This window comes from Hippichthys cyanospilos, chromosome 1 (genome assembly GCF_059441005.1).
Source record: "Hippichthys cyanospilos isolate Australia breed blue-spotted pipefish chromosome 1, RoL_Hcya_1.0, whole genome shotgun sequence".
Lineage (NCBI taxonomy): Eukaryota > Metazoa > Chordata > Actinopteri > Syngnathiformes > Syngnathidae > Hippichthys > Hippichthys cyanospilos.
The window spans coordinates 2,495,024-2,511,385 of NC_142369.1; the positions used below are offsets into that span (position 1 = coordinate 2,495,024).

Below are 16,362 nucleotides of genomic sequence, written 5' to 3' on the forward strand. Positions count from 1 at the left end.
CATTCAAAACCGAACCTTGAGCTCTTATCCCTGAATGATAACTCCAATTTTAACACAATTTTAAGGCTAACCTTAGACTGAAATCTGTCTTGAAACCCTAATTTGAAAACCTAACTCTAAAGAAAAATGTGAAAAGATATTATTATATATATTTATGTAACTTACGGAAATATAAATATTCCTATGTGTGTATAATCACATTAAGTAAATCCATCCGTTACAACGCGTCATTTGCAGCACGTATCGAGCGCAGGTGGAAACCAGTTTCTGGTCTGGTTTCACAATAAAGCGTTACTTTGGTTCGGAGCGCTTCTCACGAGTATTGCGAGCCGAAGACAAATATTTTTTCATATTAAATGATATAAATATTAGGCTTGAGGTGTGGCGTGTTGTCTGTTTTAAAGGCTTCGAATGATTGTTGGAACGCGTCGCGTTATCTTATTGTGAAACGGCGTGCGATGTATTTCCGGCAGGTGCATTCCTGTCGTTTGGCTAACTGACGATGACACGAAGCGCCGATCTTCCCGTTACGGATAACGGCTGGCGGACGACGGGCAGCGCCTTCACCTAGCAGGTTGTCTGACAAAGAAAAAGAGCGTTGTGGACTTTTACTTTGTTTTCTCGGTTGCCGGCAGGCTCGCTCTCCTCACGCGGCCAGACGGAGCGGCGCGGCGCTGAGCGGAGCGGAGCGGCGCGGCGGAAAGACGGCTCGGCTGGGCTCGGTTGGGCTCGTTTCCCCGCGCATGCGTCCCGAGGACGCCCGACATCGTAAGCAGCATCCGAGGGAGGCCTGGAGGAAAAGGACGAGGAGAGGAGGTGGGCCCGGATCGACGTGGGAAACACAAACTTGCCTTGCTTGTTTGCTTGTTTGTTTGAAATGATGATTTTCACATGCTCGAAGGTCCCCTCATCCTCGCCTCACCTTGTCCCGTCTGTGATTCCGGGTCAGCCCCGTTCGGCGAAGCATGGAGACCACCAAGCTCCCCCCGCCCAGCCCGCCCCCCGGGACCGGCGGTAGCGGCGGCGGCGGCGGCGGCGGCGGCAGCAGCTTCTCGGTGCCGTCGGCGGAGAAGGTGGACGGCTTCGTGCGACGCGCCATCCGCAGGGCGCGCCGAAGGAGGTCCCCCAGCTCGTCGAACTTCCGCTACCAGAGCTCCCTGGTGGAGCTCACGCCCCTGCCTCTTCTCAAAGGTCAGCCCGCCGCACCTCCCTCAAAAAAAAAAAAAAAAAGCCTTGCCTGGCAAAGTTGGTTTCTAATCGTGTTCCCTCGTTTTTCGCGGGGAGGTGTTCTCAAAAATACCGCAGACACCCAAATCCGCCAAGTACATTGATTGATTAGTTAATTGATTTAGTATCTGGTCACATTTTTTCATGTTGGTTTCTTTTGGTCAGAAACAACATTTTTTGTCTGCTCCAACTTAGGAGGATAAGTATCAAGAAAAATAGCAAGGTAAACCCGCAATTAGATTAAGGTCATAAGGAATTTTGATATTTGATTTGTTTGGTCGGACCTATATCAAGAAAAGTAGCAATGGCTGCAATGAGTTTATGGTTTATAAGTGGCAATTTAAAAAAAAAAGATTTTTTTTTTTGCTTTGTTCTTTTAGATGGTTTAATTTGTTCGAAATTGTATGCATAAAATTGGTATTTTATTAGTCTGGAAGAGGAAAAAGATCAAGAAAAATAGCGAGGTTAACCTTCAATTCGTTTTTGGTTAAAAGTGGCAAGCCACAAAAAAAAGCGTTTTGATTTTTTCTCAGTTTAGTTCCTTTTTTAGTTGATTTATTTTTGTTGAAAAAGATCAAAATCATATTTTTGTGTGATCAGACTTGTAAGGAGGAAATAATATCAAGAAAAATAGCAGTTTAAGCTCATTTTGCAATCCACAAAAGAAGGATTTTTTTTTTTGGTTTGTTTGTTCCTGGTATATTTTGTTCCCAAAATGAAATTTGTCAACTATCAAGAAAAATAGCGAGCTAAACCTGCAATCAATTTTTGGTGGCGAAAAGGCGGCTAAAGCGTTTACGGGTCGGCAGACGCCCCGGCCGGCGAATTCCACGAGCTATTCAGCAAGAAGCTGCAGCAGTGCTGCGTGACCTTCGACTTCCTGGACTGCGTGGCCGACCTGAACGGCAAGGAGATCAAGCGAGCGGCCCTCAACGAGCTGGTGGAGAACGTGGCCACCAGCAAAGGGGTCCTCATCGAGCCGCTCTACCCGGAGGCCATCAAAATGGTACGGGCGGGAGAAAGGCCCGGCCGCCCCCCCCCCCCCCCCCCTCCCCCCCCCGCTTCCACTTTGACCTTTGGCCGCAGATCTCCGAGAACATCTTCCGCTGCCTGCCGCCCTACGAGAACCCCGAGTTCGACCCGGAAGAGGACGACCCGCCGCAGGAGGCTTCCTGGCCGCATCTTGAGGTAGCCGCCATCTTGTCCCGAAGTCTTTGTCCAAGCAGAAGACGCGAAGCCGGCTTTGCGCCTCTTTCCCAGCTGGTGTACGAATTCTTCTTGAGGTTCCTGGAAAGCCCCGATTTCAAGCCCCCCGTGGCCAAGCGCTACGTGGATCAGAAATTTGTTTTCCAGGTGAACCTCGCCGCGCTCCCGCCCGCCCGCCCGCCCGCGTGCTTCCGCTGAGAGCGCCCGCCCTGCGTTTCAGCTCCTGGAACTCTTCGATAGCGAGGACCCGAGGGAGAGGGAGTACCTCAAGAACATTTTACACCGCATGTACGGGAAACTGCTCGGCCTCCGGGCGTATATCCGCAAGCAGATAAATAACATCTTCCTCAGGTACTGTGGAGGCCCCACTCACAAAGAATTCCGTCATTCCCCAAATGCAAAATGAAGGCCAAATCGATTGTGCATCCTATAAACGGTAACTCAAAAAGCCGAATGTTATTAGGACGCAAACTCCAGTCGGAGAGGAGCTCGAACCTGCACGTTTTCCATGCTGCTCTCTTTAACGCCATTTGAGTAAGTCTGGCAGACGCACAAGCGGAGTTTTCTGCATTTCTATATCGGACGTATTCTTACTGACAATAATTTCCATAACGGTACGAGTTAGAGGGTGGACGTCAGGTGCCTGTTGCATCTAGCGGCAGCTCGTGTTAGCCGAGGTTGTTACGACATTACTTTCAACAAAAGAAGCGAGCGGGCCGAACTAACGCCCGAGTCCGTCCGGGTTCACACGCCGGAATATCGCGATGACGGTTATGACGTTTCCATCTGATTCAATTGGAGTGGCGAGCTGCGGTATTCCGTTAGACTCACTTATTAATTGCGCTCTTTTGGCGCGTACGCACAATCATAAACTTGGTGGAACATGGATGTTGCGCAACTTTGGATATTTATGGGAAAATTAACTGGAGCTGCGTCACGAAGAAAAGCTAAAATAACTCCTTGGAGCTCATTCAACATTACCCTGATGTTCACCGACTTCACATAACGTGGGAAATCCGAAACACACTTAACCCACAACAAACATGAACGCGAGCAAATACGAAGACTCCACAAAGATGAGATTTATTCTGTTTTTACATTGTCACCAAACTGCTGGTGCGTCCTCTACACGAAACATAGAAAATACCACCCTTAAATTAAAGGCGCGTCCCATATTTGGGGAATTACGGTAACAAGAATTCTAAAGCGTCATCTGTTTTCCAGGTTCATCTATGAGGCTGAGCAGTTTAACGGCGTGTCTGAGCTGCTGGAGATCCTCGGCAGGTGAGCGCAAAAGCCTTCCTTAGCTTCGGCTAGCGTACCGGGAGAAAATCCATAGACATGCGGGAGCTAACCATACATTAGATTTTTGCTTACAATACCGAACTTGCTAAGTGTGTGAGAAACTTTCACAGTGTCAAACTTCACAGTCATTGCGGACCTCTGACAAACGTGACCCATGGTAAAAGTGAGTTTAACACTCCCGAATCCTAGTTGGAAGCAGTCAAGTCCGAGAGTAGGAACCATTTTGTCATGGCAAACAAAATACAGTGGCCCCCGTGTTACAGCCTCCCTGAAATACTGAGTTTTTTCATCCCCTCTTTATGGTATTTTCCCGGTTTTGTGACCAAAACAACTGTCATGACCCTAGGGGGTTGGCTGTATTTCTGTTGTTTTTAAGTAATTGCACTTATTTTCTGTTGCCGTCACATAACGGAGATGCTGGTCTGCCATTGGTCGGCCTCACTCGTTTCAAACTGGCGGAACGGTGAAGCTTCGTTTTATCGCGAGTGGTTACAAAAGCGTATTTATGGTGCATTTTACTGCTTAATCGAAAGTTGAAAGGGTTAGCCATGGGCCCCAAGATTGCCAGTGATGTTAAAGAGAGAAGTGCGAAGATGATTTATATGGAAACCAAGCTGGAGATAACCCTTATTAGGGAACATGGGCATAACAAGCGCCACTCGAATGTAAATAAATCCTTTCTATATTTTGGATATATGATCTTTTCGGATTGTATACATGTATATTATATAGCACTTACTATACTATTTTGGTCGCAATTTTGAACATGTACGTACAATTTTGATGTTTTTACCTGGGCTTCTAAACGCATTAGCTATTTAACACAGGCTTGGATCGCCCGTCACACGGTGAATCCACCTTACGAGCCCAATCGCGGAAAGGATTCGTCTCGTAACACGGGGGCCCGCTGTACATGACAAAAGTCCAAACAAGACAGCAGATCAAAAACAAAAAATAATTGCGTCGAAAACACCACAAAAGATGAAACAACAGCAATCAAAAATCACCCCAAAAATTATTCACGAACAAAAAAAAACACGAAACACCTTTTTGTACATTGAATGCTGGCCCGCGAGACGTATAAACACGCCTTTGGAATTGAATGAGTTAAAAAGACATTTCCGTTCGTTTGGTTGGGAAATTGCAAGGTGCCACAACACTTGACTTTTTAAGATCAAGTCAAGAAAAAAAAGGTCCGAAGGATGAGTCACGCGAGGAAAGAGAGAGGCCGCCGGCGCCGTTGCGGGTAACGCCGGTATTTATAGCCCCGCCCACGACGACGGGGGACGTGACGTCAGGCTCACAAACGCTCTGTGTCGCCCTCCAGCATTATCAACGGCTTCGCTCAGCCCCTGAAGGCCGAACACAAGCAGTTCCTGGTGCGGGTCCTCATCCCGCTGCACATGGCAAAGTCCCTGTCCGTCTTCCACACGCCGGTCAGTCCCGCCGACCCCCCCCCACCAGCCCCAGCCTGTCACATTTAGTCGCACGGATCTCTTCTCTTGTCACGTGTGCCAATGACTTTTGAGATTGTAATAACAATAGTTCGCCGTTAGATGGCAGAGTTTAGTCACACAATGAAATTGAGTGAGCGTGTACTTGACGTGATAGGATCATCCTTTAGATTTTTATGTGACTTATTAGTATATAATTAAATTCGTAGGTATATTTTTGTTATAATTATATATATATATATTTGTTTTTTTTTTCCCATTAATGTAGCCTTTAAGTCAGCGCCTTTGTGTGCCGGTCCCAAGCCCGGTTGTGTCAAGAAGGGCGTCAGGCATAAAACGTTTGTCAAATCAAATATGCCAGCTCAATTAAAAGTTGGGAATATTGTGGGAATATTTTGGGACATCTTGAATCCCATATGTTTTCTCACGCATTTCCCAGGACTTTTGCACGAATCCTTCCAACGGCAACCCGCAAATGAGGTGCAATTGGAATGTTTGTGTTGACACCCCAAACCAGCGGGTGGCGCCAGCAGCCAATTTATGACATTTGCAAGGCTTTCAATAACAGCTGGTTGACTTAGCCCGGCTGACGCCACCGAAAAGAGCTGCGGGTTGAAAGTAAAAATATATTCATATTTGATGACGATATGACCCTTTCGAAGTCAGCGCAAGCTGGGTGATAATAATTAGTGAAAAATCCCGGGAAAAAAAAATCACTGAGCAAATTTTTTCCTAAATTAATGTAATTTAAAAAAAATAATGATAGCAATTGAAAGTTTCTAACTCCCACACGGACTTTGACAACAAGAGTGCCACTGCACCACCTGGTGCCATAGTTGCGCAATTACAATTCACAAGGCAAAAGCAAAGCCTTTTCCCGGGGTGCAAAGCGACAGCGGACCACTGCGCCTTTTTGAGGCGCGTCTGGCTCGCTAATCCCACATCCAACAAGCGGCTCCCGTTCCCACAAAAGGTCGTCTTGGCAACGCAATCCAAACGCGGCGTTTCCCACTTGCCGGCGTAACGCCGCCCAAAACTTTGAAAGAGCTTGACCCATCCTCACGTTTATCCTAATCCTCCCGCCGCTTTTCCCCTTTCTTCTCTTCTTTGAAAGTGGCGTCATCTCATCAAAGGGAAAGTAGCGGAAGACTCTTTGCTTGCTTTTTGTCCAACGTTGCGTGGCGACGGCGCCCGCCCGCCCGCCCGCCCGCAGAACGCGCTCCGTGACACTCCGCCAAAGAGACGCAGGCTAGCTTCACCACTTCGCAAAGATTATTTTCAGCCCCATCCCATCTTTTGATGGCGGCGGCGACGCAGATCCGATTTTTTTCAAATGCGACTCAAGGGGAACAAATAAGCGTCACCATTCTGCGCTCAAAAAAAAGGCGTCCGATAGCGGATGAGTTGAAGACGACTCAATAAAGGTCGACGGGATGCATTTTGTCTCCCTCGGTGCGAGTGAACCGCTCGCTAGGAGCAAGCGAGAGGGACGTTGCTGGAAGTGCCCGAAACGGCTCCACTATGCTCCACTACGACAGCCATTGCGCCGCAACGCATACATGTGGCATTTACCGTAATTCCCCAAATATAGGACCTACCTATGTATAAGACGGGGTCAAATTCTGGTATTTTCTATGTTACCGCGTATAGGACGCAACAACAGTTTGGCGACAATGTAAAAACTAAAGCAAATCGGAAGAAATCTTCTATTTGTAAATTACTCATATTTTGTTGAGCCCGTACATTATATGTTTGTTGTTCGTTGGCAAGTGTGTTTCAGATTTCCCATATTCCGAGCGATCAGTGAAGGCCTCGCCAGTATAACTGAATGCGCTCAAAGCAGTTGTTTTTTTGTTTTTTTGTTTGTTTTACCATAAGCACTCAAATTTGTTTATGAAGTTTATGATTGTGCGTATATGCCAAAAGACCGCAATTAAGAAACGAGTCAAATGGAGTACGTTTCCGGAGCACTCTTCATTGAATCATAACTTTTACATGCCTCCCCTCCTCGGCTTTAGTAACGTTCGCGCGTGCGAACAAGGATGAACTCGGACGTTGGTTCAGTCTGCTCCCTTCTTTTATTGAAAATAATCCCGTATCAACCTCAGCTAACACGAGCTTGCTGTTATCTACAGCAGGCTAACAGTTGCTAACAGCTACCCGACGCCCGCTCTCTCGCTCGTCCCGTTACGGTCTTTTTTGTAAGTAAGAATACGGACCGTATAAAAATGCACATTTGAGCGTCGAAAAACCACTTATGTGGCTGACGGATCCATCTTCCTCGAATGATGTCGAATGAAAAAAAAAAATCTAAATTTTAGGGTACTGTTTTTAAGACACGCCCATTCTTTTGGACTTCATTTTGGGGAAAAAAGTGCATCTTATCTTTGGGGAATTACGGTAATGCAACGTGCAGTAAATGTGAAGGACCTGACAAGAAAATGGGATTGAAGCCAAAAATGGGAATGAAGAATTGAGCCCTGCAGCGTGAAGCCGGCCTCTAATGCTGCCTCTCAATCGTGGCTTTCCTTCACAGCTGACCTACTGTATCGTGCAGTTCATTGAGAAGGACTCCACTTGCGCCGAACAAGTAAGTTGCCGCGTGCTTTTCTTAAAGAGACAGCGAGTTTTGGGGATATCAAAGGATGAGCCTAAGAAAAGTTATTTTGACTTTTTTTTTTTAACTATTTTAATGCCAGATGTAAAAAAAAAATAGCCGATCTCAAGTCAAAAACAAAAAATGTAGTTGACGCCGTTGGCGCTCCTTGCTAGCATTTCAGCACTTAAAGTGTTAACTATAACTAAACCTACATGTACTTCAGCCATTGTGAGCCGACACGTTTTTTTTTCCTTTTTTCTTGCGGGTGGAATTTTCGATCGACAATATATTGATCATCAAATGAATTGATAACCATTTTCTGAGAATGGATTCACCACTCTTAATTTAAAAGTGTCCAACTGCTGGAAATTTCGACTGATTAGCTCTGTGCTGAAACCAAATCAAAAATATCTTTTTCTTTTTTTTTTCTGTCCCGTTTTCTCACTCCAAAAAAAAAAGTCACGAAAAGCCGGCGGCCACATCTGAAATAAATTTGGGGGTGAATCACTTTGGACTTTTAAACGTTTTGAACGCAACCATCTCCCCGGCGTGCACGCTTATGCAACAGCCAAGATTTTCTTTTCCCGATCATGTTATTGCACTAACACGTTTGAAAATGACTAATCTTCCCCCCTCACCAAAAACACTCAACAAAAACTGGCATTGGAGCGGGGTGGCGTGGACTTTTTGGACCGTGACTCACCCTACGCTCCGTTGTCTCAGATCGTAAAAGGGATGCTGAAATACTGGCCCAAGACGTGCACGCGGAAGGAGGTGATGTTCCTGGGCGAGCTGGAGCAGATCCTGGACATCATCGAGCCGTCCCAGTTCGTGCAAATCCAGGAGCCGCTCTTCAAGAAGATCGCCGCCTGCATCGCCAGCCCGCACTTCCAGGTCAAGCGCTCTGCACGCTCGCAAGAAGCTTCACTGTGGCCAAATTATTACCTTGCGCCGGTTGGGGGAAAAAAAAAAAAAAAAAAAAAGATTTACTTTGCATCTAGTCAACTAGCAAAAGTCAAACGCTAATAGTAACTCGGGCCGGTCTGTGCATACGCTCACATTCAAGGTACAGTGTGTAGAATTTAGTGCCATCTAGTGGTGCCTTGAGAAAATGCAAAAAAGCACAAACGCTCAGAGAGAACCCACTTACCAAGGGTTCTTCTGTTTCAAAAAAGAATATCCCTAGAATAGCGCTCCTGGGACTGGATGCTCATTTTTAGCACGCCGACTGGATTTTCCGTTGACCGCTAGCATTAGCGTGGGCACATACAAGCGAATCATGCCCGCGTGTGCATCAGGTGGTGGAGCGAGCGTGTTACTTTTGGAACAACGAATACATCCTGAGCCTGATCGAGGAGAACTGTCCAATCATCCTGCCGCTGGTGTTTGGCAACCTCTACACCTTCTCCAAGGAGCAATGGAACCAGTAGGTGGCGCGCACGTCCCATCTTTGGCTTTGGCCGGAAGTCGGGGCCGCCCTAATGGTGTTGACAATGCAAAGGTCTCCCCCTAGACCCGTCGTGTCTCTGGTCTTCGACATCCTCAAGACCTTCATGAAGATGAACGGCGAGCTGTTTGAACAGCTGGCCACGTCCTACAAGGCGGACAGGCAGAAGTGAGTAGCGGTGCGCACCCGGCCCGCGGCGCTAAATCGGCTCGGGGCCCTCGGAACGGCCTTCGCTCCGAGCGGCTGTTCGGCCAGCGCGAGGAAAAACGAGAACGGGAAGCGACCGGCGCGGAGGGCAAGCGAGGTGAACGGAAGGGCGTGAGGAGATCCGCCCATCCGCCCCGTGAAAATCAAAGCTTATTGCGTATATATAAAGCTACGGCCGCGACGCGTCGTGCAAAATGTACGCCACGCGGTAGGATCGGTGACTATCGCCGCCTGTGGCAAGGAGGAGCACTACATCCAAAGCGTGTACATACCGCAGCAGTAAAAAAAACTTGTTGTCAGGGACAAGCCGCGCCGGACTGCAAAGGTCATAACATCAGATTTAGGCAGAAAGAAGGTATTATTTCAATAATAAAAAAAACTAACTGATTTTAATTGCCTGCTCACGGCAACGTCTTATCTAAAAGCGACTGAACATGGCTGCGTGTTTAGCGCCAAGATATTTCGAGAGAATGGATGGTTATTTTCGACATAACTATGCCGGAATACGGCTTAGTTAAATACTGTTTACCTTTTATTGATTCTCACATTTGCTTGACCAGTGGATTGACTCCTGGTGACTAGCAAACCCTGCAAATAAACTGCGCTGGACTATAAGCCGCAGGGCTCAAATCACCAGAAAAACATTGTGGCTTATAGTAAGAAAAATACAACATTTTGGCCTTAACGCAATTTATTTGACGTCCCAACTCATTTGCTCTTAATTTGAAAAAATTCTCTACTGTCATAGCATTTAATTAGACTTCCTGATACCTGTTCATGTAACTCCAAAGTGCCTTCACGCACCCTCATTTGAGAACCCATTCAGATATGAATAATAATCATATTTAAAAAAAAATGGTTTTGTTTTTATTGACCTTTCTGCCTGTTTGCTCTACAACAAGGTGATTTATGACAATGATAATTCTCTCCAAGAATCTTTCCTGTCATATTTGTACTGTAGACCGCAGGGCTCAAATCATAAGACAAAAGTTGCGGCTTATGGTGGGTGCTTCTTAACGATTGTTTCAAGAGTAATTTTCACCTGCGCACTCTCCTCAGGGACGCCGCGCGGGAGAGGGAGCACGCCGAGCTGTGGCGACGCCTGGAGGAATACGCCCAGCTCAAACGTCACCAAAAAGGGGAGCAGGCGGGCCTCCAGGCCGGGGACGCCGCCACCTAAACGTACGAGATCCAGTCCGTGTTTTGTTGTTCTGTGTCATGGAGGTGGTACCCCCCCCCCCCCCCCCCCCCCCTCCCCTCCCAAAGCGTACACACTCTAGGTCAAGGTCGCACCTTCTTTTTTCGGTACCAAATCATACGTCAGGACTGGATCTCGTAGCGTCCACGCTCCAAGATGAAATGTGAGTTGAGTGACAAAACAAAGCACTACAAAGTTCCTTCTTCCTACTTGTTACTCCACTACTAATCTATACAGTGCCGCATATAAAAGTCTCACGGTCGCTAGTGCTACTGACAATGACATTTGATATCTAACTCATTCACTGCCATGCTGGTAAAAATGGATCTTTGACGTCTATAGCAGTCATTGGCAGTGAGCAGGCGAAATACCTAAAGTACTTGATTACCTTTGTACTAAACTCGGTCAATCCCAAAGACAATTTTTTTTTCAAGTCCAGACATTCAATCCCAAGTACCGTCCATTTATTGATTTATTTGTTTGTTTGTTTTATTTTTCAGATTTTTACTGATTTTAGGTAACTGCTAGCTTTAGTAGATTAAGTTAAACTATATTCTAGTACCATGACCGTATTTTAAAACCAGACTGTTTGTCTGGACTCTTTGAAAAAGAAATAAAAAGTAAAAAAAAAAAAAAACGTCTTTGGCATCGAATGAGTCAATTACCCAAAGAAATTTATCACGACAACCATCTTTAGACCCTCCTTGATTGAACGTCTGCACTAAAAAAAAAACAAAAAAACGTAGAAACACGTCTTTGGGATTGAATGAGTTCAGGGCCAAATCATTTCATCCAACACAATTTTAATATTCAAGTGTTTGGCTAAAGGAGTGTCTAAGTAGTTGTTACCATGGTACTTAAATACCCAAAATAGTTGATTACCCTAGTACTTAACTCCTTCAATCCCAAAGACGTATTTTGACGTTTTTCAAGTCCAGACATCCAATTCCAGGTACCTTTTTTTTCCAGGTTTTTGGCTAAAGCCGGTAGTTACTAACTATAGTATATGAAGTGGAACTTTATTCAATTGGCTCTCCACTCCCCCCAAATAAAAAATGTCTGAACTCTTTAAAAACTTAAAAAAACGTGTTTGGCATTGATTGAGTTAATATCATCCTATATACGATACGTAACATGTCTGTAGCGTGTGATTAAAGAAGCTAGTGTAGCAAATGACTGAAATTCCACACAACTGCCCTTTAACCACCTCGGGAGGGGCAACAACTGGAAGGCGGGAGCACTTTTGTGTGTGTGTGTGTGTGTGTGTGTGTGTGTGTGTGGCGGTGCTAACACTTTAAAAAGGGTGTGTCGGGAAAAGGTTTTCATTTCAAACACCTCTGACTGGGGCAAGTGTGCTTTTTCCACCATCTTACTTTAGCAATACTTTCATGCTGTCATTTGTTCACTGTTGTTCACGTTGTCTTAAAAGGTACTTGACCTGAAAATCGGTTTACTCTAGAGTCATTTTTTATTTTTTTTTGGTGTGTGACCGAATGATGTATTCATTTTGTACTCAATGAGGAAAATGTGTTTTGAGAGTGTGAGTTTACATTTGAATGTATAGTGAAACAAATTGATTGTCTTTCTTTTTTGTTTTGTTTTCTTTGTTGTTTTAAACAATCTACCTGTCAGCTGAGGCCTTGGTAAAATATGTTGTTTGAAACCAGGGCTGTCCATACCTGCAAATCTCGCATGTTTTTGATGTTTCCCCCCTCCGACGCGCCAGCCGGAGCAGCTCCGAGCCGCCGATCGTTTCAACGAGGTGCGTCGGAGGACAGAAACATTGAAAACATGCCGAGTGTGAACACAGTGGAAAAAAAAAAACAAAAAAAAACTGCGAGAAAGCAGGGAGGATTTGATTGATGCTGCTGATTGTCTCTTATCAGTTTATGTTGCCAAATATTTTGATATATGCAGACTTTTTTTTTCAAGACAGAATTTATTTATTTATTTATTTATTTATTTATTTATTTCCAAAGAAGTCTGACTGAGTGGCATTGTGAATGCATTACATGTAGCAGTTTCACGCTCATTTGTTTTTGTTGTGTCAAGAAGAAACAGCTGGAAAGGATTTTTGTTTTGGTGGGGGGGGGGAGGGGGGGACGGGTGATGCCGGATGGAGAAAAGAAAGCTTATTGTGCTGAACATGACATTACACTTCACTTTGACGGAGCAACCGTGTCTTGTCTTTATCACTGCCTCATTCGTTTGACTTTTGACCCCCGAAAAACATTTAGGCTAGGGCGTTAAGCTAACTTTCATCAAGGAGCAGTCAAAATGTTATTTTCGGTCATTTTAAACACAATTTGTTCCAATTGGATTTTTCAAAATGGGTCTCGACTGATAGCGAGCGCGCTATACTGTATATTAGGAATCAGGTGAAAAACTCAATGCCATTTCATACTGGTAAATAATATATTAGGGTGAGAAAAGCAGGGGTTTTTGTGGGGAACAATGCCCTCTGGTGGTAGGATGACAAAGTCCTCGATTTGACACGTAGCGTAGCCGGCTTTTTAAACGTTAATGTCGCTTAACATCGTAATCGTAAATCAAATATTTGATGAATTCCGCAGCCCTAATTTGAGCCTAACATAGATGCCCTTTTCATTCACCGACATATTCAATTCTTCAACGGGTATATTTGTTACTTTTCTTTCAAAATAAACATTGCAAATTGCATGCTTCTTTATAACAAACCGGGACAAAAAATCAAAATGATGGCTTTATTACCTGACATTCACAAGATCAAATCAAATGAAATGAGAATATTATATATATATATATATATATATATATATATATATATATATATATATATATATATATATATATATATATATATATATATATATATATATATATATATATATATATATATATATATATATATATATATTATTGTATATTGATCATATAGACCTAATCGATGGAAGTGGGATTTTTTTAACTAATTTTCCGAGACTTATAAACTAGTTAAGGTGCCATAAGTTTTCCTTTTTCGTTGAAAAAAAATCGTCCTGAAAGGGTTTTAAAAAAAAGTTATTATTCAAACCCCAGTGTTTATATTTGTCATCTCGTAAACGTTAGCGACGGATGTCATGCAAAAAGTTCGCTTCATAAGAAAAAAAACAAATCACCTGGCCGTGCAGGTGTACCTAATGTAATGGCCACGGGTGCAGAGACGTGGCACGCAAGCGCGCGTGCACACGTCCGAGGTTAAGAAAATATCGTATAGACGACTATGAGAATTTTCCAGGGAGGCAGTCTCCACTCTTGCTGCTTCGTGCGCTATTTTAATTGTAATTACGATGATGTCAGAGTGTCCGTCCGCCCTAATGACTTTCTTACACAGAAAAAAAAGGGAGGGGGGGAAAAAAACAACAAAGACGAGCCTTCCAGCTTCCATTTCACTCGCTTGCCGCACGAACGGAGCCACGCTCGCTCCGATTTCGATACGAAATCAGAAACCGAAGGTGAGAACTATTCTTCGTCTTTTAAAATTCTACTCTGTCTTGAGAAAACAAACTGCTAACTTTTTGCCGACGTAGCCTTAATATTTTTAAATAAACCTATTTGAACATCTGTCATAATTTCCGATAAAATATATTTTCACTTCAAACATTTTCCCGAGTGATATCAACTTGATCCTTTTCAAATAATCGTAAATACCTTGTCGCAGCAATTCCTCGAGTGTCCACCAGAGGGCAGCGGTGTGAGAAGCATGCGCGTCCTTCCTCAGTTCATCGCACCGCTGCTGCTGCTGCTGCTGCTGCTCGTACAGCGCGCAGCGGTGACGCGCGTTGCCGAGACAACGGCGCTGCACAGCTTCCGCGGCTGCGCAGTGCGAGAGTTCACCTTTGTGGCTCAGAAGCCGGGCTGCAAGGGCTTGAAAATCACCACGGAGGCTTGCTGGGGGCGCTGTCACACATGGGAGGTACAAAGAACATACACGCTTAGCTCTACGAAAAAAACACAAGCAACATTAACCAATGGACATTTTTAGTACATTTTATGCTTGGATTCAATTGACATTGTGTCGCTCCGTTTGTTGCGCGCTTTGGCCACCTGGTGGCAGTATAGAAAAAAACTGATTACCGCTGCATTGTGTGTCTACGCGTGTTGCTCCACCCTTTGTTTTCTAACATCAATGCCAGGAGTGGGTGTTTAGAACAGCCCAAATGGCAAGTAAAAAAAAAAAAAAGCTTGCCTCGTTTTGTTCAGTTTTAATCAGATATGCCTGGTAAATATTGATGCAATTTTTGATTTTCCACAAGCTATCTGTGAAGTTGCTAACAAAACACGCCTAGCGCAAAGGTGTCCAAATTACGGTCGGGGGGCCATTTGCCACACGTTATCCATGTTTTTGTGGCCCGCTGCTAATGCTAAAAATACATTGCTATACAACGCTATTGAAAAAAAGTCATAAATGCGCATGAATAAAATTTCTTAATTCGCCTTTTAATAAATAGACTTGACTTAGCAAGTTTTTTTCCTTCAAATAACTAGAAAATAAAGTGCTTGAATGGAGGTTATAGTTTAGTTTTACCAACTAATTATGAATTAATTACTAATCAATTAGTAATTGATTACTTTGCTACTTAAGTGTCAAAGTAATGCATTATTTTAGGTACTAAAAATACTGGTATTTTAACTACTAAAATTACTAAAGTAATTGGTTATTTTCGTAAAAAAGTCACCAATTTAGGTAGTTAATTGCTACTTTTAGGTACTAATGTACCAAAAGTAATTCATGAATAAATTAATTGATTAATACATTAAGAATGAATGTGGCCCTCAAAGTAAAAAAAGTTTGGACACCTTTGGCCTGGAGACATTTTAGCAATGTTTTCAAAGTAAGAACAAATTATTTGGAACATGACACAACGTGTTTCAAAATGATTTGACCACAATTTTTATTGGGTCGAAACTTGACGTGGAGTAATAATGCTAAGTGGCTAACCTGTAAGCTAATAGCAACTTGTGTTGTGCAGAGGCCAGTGCTGGACCCGCCCTACATCCAGCGGCACCATCGCGTGTGCACGTACGCGCTGACCCGCTACGCCAACGCGCGGCTGCCTGGCTGCCAAGCCGGCATCTCGCCTCTTTATCATTACCCGGTGGCCATGCACTGTCACTGCGCCATCTGCACCACCCAGGACAGTGAGTGTGAGAGCTTCTGACCGCAGAGGGCGGCGGCTCGTTGCGTGACGCCCAGCAAAATCACGCATGGTTTTAGACGTCTTCTTTACCAGGCGACACAATATAACAATAAGTTGATTCATGTTCCAATTCATTTGCTCTCAATTTAAAAAGAAAAGTATTGTTCCTGTCACAGCATTAAAATAAATTTGCTGATACTTTACCGTCCCATAGCCTGGACACATTATTATTATTTGTACGCTCAATTTGGGACAAAAACGGAATGAGGATATTTTGGGCCTAACTTTCTGGGATGTTTTATACAAAACATTTTGTTAGTGTCTTAAAGCGACACATTTTTGGTGGTTATATGGTATAAAACAAATTCAGAAAGTTGGGTCAAACAATTGGTTATAATATGCGGAGAATGTAATCTATTAATTGATTAGCGGTTTATTACTATTACTAATTTTTGTTTGATTGCCAACCTCATTTTTTGCTCGATTGTGGAATGTAGTTTGCACCGGGAAGTGAACAGAATGAGAATTTCAATGTGTGGTAGTATTACATTGCATATGAC

General features: G+C 44.1%; 2 protein-coding genes and 1 long non-coding RNA gene across 7 annotated transcripts; 2 read left to right on the forward strand and 1 right to left on the reverse strand.

Moving 5' to 3' along the window:
* Positions 1-482: 482 nt before the first annotated feature.
* Positions 483-12,735, forward strand: ppp2r5b (protein phosphatase 2, regulatory subunit B', beta). Of its 4 annotated transcripts, XM_088408216.1 has the most exons (14): positions 483-574; positions 636-816; positions 902-1,191; positions 2,037-2,233; positions 2,314-2,415; positions 2,488-2,580; positions 2,654-2,784; positions 3,658-3,717; positions 5,066-5,174; positions 7,729-7,782; positions 8,515-8,685; positions 9,090-9,217; positions 9,293-9,406; positions 10,505-12,735. In XM_088408216.1, the coding sequence occupies exons 3-14, from the start codon at positions 966-968 to the stop codon at positions 10,623-10,625; spliced, it is 1,506 nt and encodes a 501-aa protein (XP_088264342.1). In that variant the 5' UTR covers positions 483-574; positions 636-816; positions 902-965; the 3' UTR covers positions 10,626-12,735. The 4 variants fall into 4 exon arrangements, with proteins under 4 accessions (XP_088264342.1, XP_088264333.1, XP_088264361.1 ...); XM_088408207.1 differs by having other exon boundaries at positions 503-816; XM_088408235.1 differs by having other exon boundaries at positions 503-816; positions 9,305-9,406.
* On the reverse strand, positions 607-8,756 carry LOC148428563 (uncharacterized). The gene is made up of 2 exons (XR_015864827.1): positions 8,495-8,756; positions 607-1,210 (listed from the first exon to the last, which is right to left on the reverse strand). It is a non-coding gene; the product is annotated as an uncharacterized LOC148428563 (long non-coding RNA).
* Positions 12,736-13,908: 1,173 nt separating the features above from the next.
* On the forward strand, positions 13,909-16,300 carry gphb5 (glycoprotein hormone subunit beta 5). Of its 2 annotated transcripts, XM_088424433.1 has the most exons (3): positions 13,909-14,116; positions 14,323-14,577; positions 15,635-16,300. In XM_088424433.1, the coding sequence occupies exons 1-3, from the start codon at positions 13,952-13,954 to the stop codon at positions 15,821-15,823; spliced, it is 609 nt and encodes a 202-aa protein (XP_088280559.1). In that variant the 5' UTR covers positions 13,909-13,951; the 3' UTR covers positions 15,824-16,300. The 2 variants fall into 2 exon arrangements, with proteins under 2 accessions (XP_088280559.1, XP_088280568.1); XM_088424442.1 differs by lacking the exon at positions 13,909-14,116 and having other exon boundaries at positions 14,207-14,577.
* The last annotated feature ends 62 nt before the right edge of the window (positions 16,301-16,362 follow it).

Bases quoted from the DNA above. Each gene is read 5' to 3' on its own strand.
- ppp2r5b (XM_088408216.1), top strand. From the start codon at position 966: ATGGAGACCACCAAGCTCCCCCCGCCCAGCCCGCCCCCCGGGACCGGC. The intron at 1,192-2,036 runs GTCAGCCCGCCG...ACGGGTCGGCAG, and splicing joins GCCCCTGCCTCTTCTCAAAG to ACGCCCCGGCCGGCGAATTC. The intron at 9,407-10,504 runs GTGAGTAGCGGT...CACTCTCCTCAG, and splicing joins TACAAGGCGGACAGGCAGAA to GGACGCCGCGCGGGAGAGGG.
- gphb5 (XM_088424433.1), top strand. From the start codon at position 13,952: ATGATGTCAGAGTGTCCGTCCGCCCTAATGACTTTCTTACACAGAAAA. The intron at 14,117-14,322 runs GTGAGAACTATT...ACCTTGTCGCAG, and splicing joins TACGAAATCAGAAACCGAAG to CAATTCCTCGAGTGTCCACC. The intron at 14,578-15,634 runs GTACAAAGAACA...TGTGTTGTGCAG, and splicing joins GGCGCTGTCACACATGGGAG to AGGCCAGTGCTGGACCCGCC.